At 39.0% G+C, this 7,039-nt stretch overlaps 1 protein-coding gene across 1 annotated transcript in view; it reads left to right on the top strand.

Annotated features, from left to right (window-relative positions):
* The window catches only part of LOC118789288 (homeobox protein engrailed-1-B-like), a 4,434-nt gene extending 33 nt beyond the window's left edge, over positions 1-4,401 (top strand). The window contains exons 1-2 of the mRNA XM_036545632.1: positions 1-767; positions 3,594-4,401. The exon at positions 1-767 is cut by the window's left edge and continues 33 nt beyond it. Coding sequence (XP_036401525.1) covers positions 254-767; positions 3,594-3,913 — 834 coding nt within the window. The 5' untranslated portion in view covers positions 1-253 and the 3' untranslated portion in view covers positions 3,914-4,401. The remainder of the gene's footprint in view (positions 768-3,593) is intronic.
* The last annotated feature ends 2,638 nt before the right edge of the window (positions 4,402-7,039 follow it).

Genomic DNA, 7,039 nt, shown 5'->3' with positions numbered 1-7,039 from the left:
AGCACAGGACTCCAAAGCGGCGCACGACGTGTTGTCCGTTTTGTCAAGCGGCCAGATTATGACACTTGGAAACCTATGCCTACAGGATGCCGTCAATTTAGAAATCCGATTTACCAAATTCGACGAAAAGTATTTAGACTGTTTTAACTGTTTACGACAGTGTTGTGTTTTCTCCATAAGTGGATACAAATACTGAACAACAAGTGGAATTTGGCGTGGGGTGAAGGCGCTCGTGCTTGAACTGGCTCCAGTTATGGAAGAGCGAAAGGATCAAAACGGTCAAGATTTGGGCGAGGGTGAGAGCGTTTCCCTCTCTCCGAATCTGCCCTCTCCGCCGATTTTGCCACATCAGGCGGCGCAGCAAGCTCACAGAACCACCAACTTTTTTATTGATAATATTTTGCGGCCAGACTTCGGTTGCAAGAAGGAAAGCGGGATCAGGGAGCGGGCGCAGACCACCGGCAGAGAGAACGTCAACCCTTTGATAATCAGGCCGTCTCATCCCACCACACTGTGCCAGGATTCAAACAGTAGCAGTGACAGTACTTCTTCCTCGTCGTCTGCATTGTCTTCGCCAGCCTCCAAACAGAGCCCGGGAAAGCCAGGGGAAGGGAATGGCAATAACACTTCAAAATACGAGGAGAGCGCCACATCGATCGTGGTTGTTAACGCGAGTAAAGGAGGAGCAGATCCCGTTAAGGAAAGTCAGCCAATGCTGTGGCCTGCCTGGGTTTACTGCACCAGATATTCAGACAGACCGTCATCTGGTAAGGCGCAGTTCATTTTAGAATGATTCTGGATTGTTCATTTTTTTTTTTTTTGAATGCAGTTAATTTGAACTAGCTAATTAACTTTCTTACACACACACACACACACACACACACCCGAGCGCGTGCGCGCGCGCACACACGCATACACATGCATATACACATATATACATATGCATATACACATATACTCATGCATATACACATATACCTACTTGCGCACATTGCATTTCTAATGGCTGTGCAATTACTAGAGCAGAAAGTTCATAACGTCTGCATTATTTTTCTCACTTAACTTTCCCTTAATATATTTACATCTCTGAGGCATCTAAATTGTGATAGAAGGCCTGTACGCAGCAGATTTTAGGCACATTAAAAAGTGCCAATTAATGTCTGAAACAGACATTAATAGAACTCCAGGATGTGATTGAACCCACGAGTGTAAACATTTATTGGTTAATTTAGCTAATGTGGAAACAGTATAAAACTCGTTTGAAAAGTAATTGAACTAAAGGCGTCATGCTGCGTCATGAATGACAATACCAATAGATAGAAACGTTATGAATAAAAAAACAATAATATTAACAATACTGTGATCGTTGTTGTCGTTATTTTTAAACTATTCAGTAATAAGGGAATTATCGTAATATTGTAAAATGCATCAGCCAGTTATACAGTTTATTATTATATTTTCACAGTCATAGTTGTTAAATCTATGTGTATTAAGTTCATTAGAAATGGATTTTTGCGGGGAAATCCGAAGTAATTCCCATCCTAGGTATGAAATTTGTCCGCAGTGACTGTGTTGCTGGTTTGGACTACGCGCAAGCAATATAGGAATAGTTTTTTCCATGTTTACTTTTATAGCAAAACGCTAATGTATAATGTTCATATTATGCCTGTGTGCAATAGTGGGACTTGTTTGTATTGGGTTATTTGAGAGCGTTTGCAAGCCCTTCTGTTCTGACCTCGGACTGTCTAAAAAAAAAAAGTGCAACAACCAACACTGGTGAAAGTTTAATATGCAATTTGTTGCAACACGTCCATAAGCTGACACCGAGGCTAGAAAGTCAAAAAGATGAATTGATTGACTGACTGATTGAGCTATCAGTCTTTACACTAACGACAGCGGTTCGATTTCAAAGCACGACTAGCAAAATAAAGGAAACGGTGCCACACGATATGCTTTCAATAGCAGGTGTTTTTATAATTATATTTCACAGTACCAGGACAGTACAGACCATGTGGACAACATGTCAACGAAATTGCATGTAATACATGCGCGTCATTTCTGTTATCTTCGTGCTGTATTGAGTCTGTATTGAATTATGTTTTTATGTTTGGATGTAAAATTATGTCGTATCACACAAAGAAGCTCTTCCATAACTCCACGTTTCTACATTTCACGTTCTTGAAACGACAGGGATGAGACAGCGTACAGCTTTGCAGCTTTTCTACCTCTGTTTGATGATGGTGATGGTGATAATTATTATTAAAAGAATTTTATACAAGCAACTCATGCTATTCAATTGGGTAACCGAGATTTAAATTGTTATTTATAACCCACATAGAGACAAAATATATAAATATGAAAATATGCATGGAACCCTCCTCACCTATCTACATGACCGCAGTCAACTGAGGTGAACACATCTCTTGTTACGATACTTAAAATATCAACCATCCTTACTATAGCTCTGTTAAGAGGTAGAATAATTTCAATTAATTTCACAACAAAATAAAGATGAAAACTATAGTGACGTTGGTATTATAACGTTGTATACTGTAGCATATATATGTGTGCACTTTGGCTTTCGGCAAAAATAATGAAGTCGAGGAGCGAAGCCAACGTAAGGCGATTGCATATGCCTGGGAGTATGAAACACGTCCTCAGGAATGGGAACAGACCTTTGAAACCGAATCATAAATAGTTAAATTCGGTATGTTAGTAACAATAAATGCAGTAATTGCTAGGCTAGAAGACTTATTTTGTCTATATGAAATATTCAGCTGAAGCAGCAAATGTATACCTGATACTATAGGCAACTTATTACACAAATAATAACAGAATCGTAGAATTCTGCTTAAATGTTTGCATAAGCAATACACATGTAGGAGTATAAATGTGTCGCATTTATTGTTCGAGCTGATATCTGCGGTGTTGGTTTTGCTGGCCTACACTTTCCTCGTACGTCATTTATGCTTCATAGCCTTTTTATTGTTGGAACATATTACAATAGATATAATGCAGTAGCTGAAATGAAAATTTAAGCACTTGAGGAGGACGAATACCAGCGATATTTTTGAATGCATAAATAAAAGTAAATAATAAATGAAAAACTACAACAATAGGCTAGTTGTATTTATAGTATCCGAATCTCAGTTTATTATAATCTAAATTGTGAGTAGGAACGGTATTTTAGTGAACCTACATGTGTTCTGAAACTATTATTGCAATGTAACTGTCCTTGTAAGAATTACGGAGTAAAGTTTAAGTATAGGTAACACGCACTATGTGTGTGTATACAAAATACATAGTAATGCAATTCTGAATAAGCGGAGTTTGAATGTAAACACGGTAAGTGTAAGTAAAAATAGCCTTCCTCAGGAGCACAGTGAAATCACGCGCGGATGACCCATTCTTGTGGTGAATACAATTAAGATAAACCTATGAAAAAGGAAATACTGCTTCTAAATCCCTGGTTTGATTCAAATAAGTATCACTGAGGGGAGTAGCGTCGATCCTGGCCTACCAAGTGTGTGGTATACATGTCTGTATAACTTGCTGATATATCTGTATTCGTTTTATTGTTGTTTGTGCCCTAGGCCCAAGAACACGAAAATTGAAAAAGAAAAAAAACGACAAGGAGGACAAGCGACCCAGAACCGCGTTTACGGCCGAACAGCTGCAAAGACTTAAAGCCGAGTTTCAGGCCAATCGCTACATCACAGAGCAAAGGAGACAGTCGCTGGCCCAAGAACTGAACCTCAACGAATCACAAATAAAAATATGGTTCCAAAACAAGAGGGCGAAAATTAAAAAAGCCACCGGTTTCAAGAACGGCCTGGCCCTACAGCTCATGGCGCAAGGACTGTATAACCATTCCACCACCACCGTTCAGGAAGAAAAGGAGGAAAGCGAGTGAACCGGCACTCCCTTTTTTCACGTCCCACATACACTAAAGGGGGAAGATTATTATTATTATTATTATTATTATTATTATTATTATTATTATATCTTTGTGAAATAAAACGGAGAAGACTGGAGTGAGACAGGTCCTATTTAAATCAGGTCTGTCTGTTGCATATTATACGGATATAATTATATTAATTTGGAACATTATCGAAATCTCTATGTAACCATACAATATGGAGTTGTACATATTTAATTTAAGGGTAAGTTCATATCGATCCTCACGTCCTGGATAATTTGTATAATTTGTTTTCCTTTATGATATTGTTGTTCACTGGTTTAGTACGTCTACCAATCAAAATGATTTTGAGGTCATATTTCTCTCCCCAGCCCAAACTACACGACTCACAAATTTACAGACTGCGTTTCTGACCCGCCGCTTGAAGCCAAAGATTTTATTATGTTCAGAAAATGTGGACTGAAATAAAAATGTAGAAACTGCACTCGATTCATTTCTTCCGTCTGGCTGAAACTCCTTTCCTTCGTCATTTAAAATAATCCGTTTGATTTAGTGTGCTTTTTAAAATCTGTCAGCCCATCGAAACTAGGAATAGTGAGCCTGAAATTTGCTTCGCTGGGAAATCACGTCATTCTTGAACAGTTCAGCGTAAACTGAACACCAGACTTTATTTCATCACCTGATATGAACCAAGACATTTCCCTCAAAACCCATAGCGTTACAACGTATTACATTAATTCAAACGGGAGACCGAAATGAGTCCACCAACGTATTCTGGGCTAAAGATCATTCAAGGGATCAAGACACTACACTGTCTGAAAAATCCGATAATGTGAAATATTTGATGCTTCCATTTTTTAAAATCATGATACAGTATCTTACTGTATACTGATGTATTCGTTCATTGCGTGCCATTTTTCTAATGATCACTGCGATCATTGGAGGGGGGGTGGTCTACCATCACTGCGGAAACAATCGAAATATGCAGTGATAACGTACCAATTTACATGTCCTAATTCCCCCACTTCCGCGTTTTCTTCGTCACAACAGAGGCGATACGGCCGGCCATCCGTCTGCGCGGGGACAGATTCTGGGGGTGAGACGGAAAGGTCAGACGGCTCTCCTCAAGGTCACGTCGGCACTATGCATGCGGATCATTTATGGAAGAGAATTCCTTTATCCGTGTTGGCTTGCTGCCACCCGTGCGCTCTCGTTTTAATTAATTAATTAATTAATAATATAATGATTATACCACAGAGGGATAAAAAAAACTCAGGAACCATGGGATGACAGGCGCTCCATCCGGTGGTAGTGTTTCTCTTAAAATAGCTTCCTAGACTCCGAGATGAAATAAAAGGGCAACATCGGCAAGTTGAGGGGTGTTGAAGGTAAGGACTCTCACGCAGATACATGTGTATTACTGGTAAACATGTACGCTTCTGGAGATGACGGGAGAGGTTAAGTTACCTTAAAGATACGCGCAGCACGGGTTAATATTTTCACATTTTGCATCGTATGAACATGTACAAAGGTCAAGAAATACTATATCATGATATTATATTTTAAAACATAGCATTTGGATACCTTGTAAGACGTTTCAAATAAAATGTATTGAACAGCTGAAAACGTGACCACCAATGATTAAAGCTCTGGATAAACCCCTTATTTCTCTTGCTATAATTTACTCAGTTTGGTCGTAAAATATATTTACAAAACCTCAGGGGCATAGCTAAATTAACACCAAGGCAAGTTTGTTGAGTGGTGTATATAATGTGCTGAAATCATCTGTAATTTCCTCAAATTTATCAGTTTATATATTTTTTTATCTAGAGTAGCTCCACGGTTTGTATAATTTAGTTTGTCCCCAATGAAGTAATTGCACAGATTTGTATTGGTATTCCTTACGTTGTGCATGTTTAAAAGTGCACCGGGTAGTCTTTTGAAATCGTGTTTTGTCAGCATGATCATTTTCGTTGTATGTGATATGACTTCTTATAAACTTTTTTTTCCGGTATTTACATGACTGGAAGATAATTTTACAAAGACTACAAGGGGGGATCTCCAAGGACGTTTTTGTGCCTTGGAAAACAAGGTCGGCGTAGAAATGATGTTGCAGTTGATGTTAGGATGACAAAACTCCAGTTCCTGCGAATGTTCACAAATGATATTCAAATATCTAAGCTGATTTTTAATTAACCACAACACAAAAGACCTAGAAAACAAGAAATATACAAGAGCACATAGTCCTTTCATTACCTTACAATTGAACATGTTTTATGTGAGTATTTGTTAGTTGAATTTTAACTAGAACGTCGCCCTTGCTGCGTATGGACCCCCCCGCCCCTTCCCACCTTCCCAGTTATGTCGTTGTAAACTCATCCACGTTTTTGATTCGGACACGCGTTGGTTCGTACACATAGCAGCCGGATGATTGGTGTCCTCGGACCCCTCGTAGAGCAGCGTGTTCCTTTGTGTTTCTGCCCCGTAATCAATGAAGAGCTAAAATAGACCTACCTTTCTGGACAAACAGTACAGTCTAAACAGTCACATTTTAATTCAATCGACAAGTGTAATGCCCTTTTTTCCTGAATGGCGCAATAAGAAGTTGAGGTTAGTTGTTGTCGTTTTGTAAAGATGCTGAATCAGACACCGTCAATTGCACTTTGGGAGATTATATTTTTTTGGCCTCATAGACATATTTCATTCCATCAATTATTAAAAAAACATTCAGGTTTCACAAGAAATCGGTGTTTGTTTTGAAAAGACATTGCCACTATAGACATATTACCAAACCTGTAGTTTAGGCCTCAGGAGACATGATGACGTAAACCACTGACACGTACGAAGAAACCTTTTACTCGTTGACAGGTCTCAGCCATAAACATGAAACTAGCATTACGCGGAAGGTGGGTATGTTTTATAGCAACGCAAGCCAACGTTGCTTATACATGCGATTTAGCCGTAAAAATACATAACAACAATTCAGAACGCAGGGAAAGGATCAGGCGCTTGTTGGTATTCACCCGTAGCATCTTCAACATGAGTAGTTACGTCAGGCGGGGCCATATTTCTCAGGATAGCTGTTCTTCTAACTCAAAATGCAATTTGATTGGTGTCATT

The sequence above is a fragment of the Megalops cyprinoides genome, chromosome 14, assembly GCF_013368585.1.
Source record: "Megalops cyprinoides isolate fMegCyp1 chromosome 14, fMegCyp1.pri, whole genome shotgun sequence".
In the NCBI taxonomy this organism is placed as follows: Eukaryota; Metazoa; Chordata; class Actinopteri; order Elopiformes; family Megalopidae; genus Megalops; species Megalops cyprinoides.
This window is presented reverse-complemented; position numbering and strand designations above follow the sequence as displayed.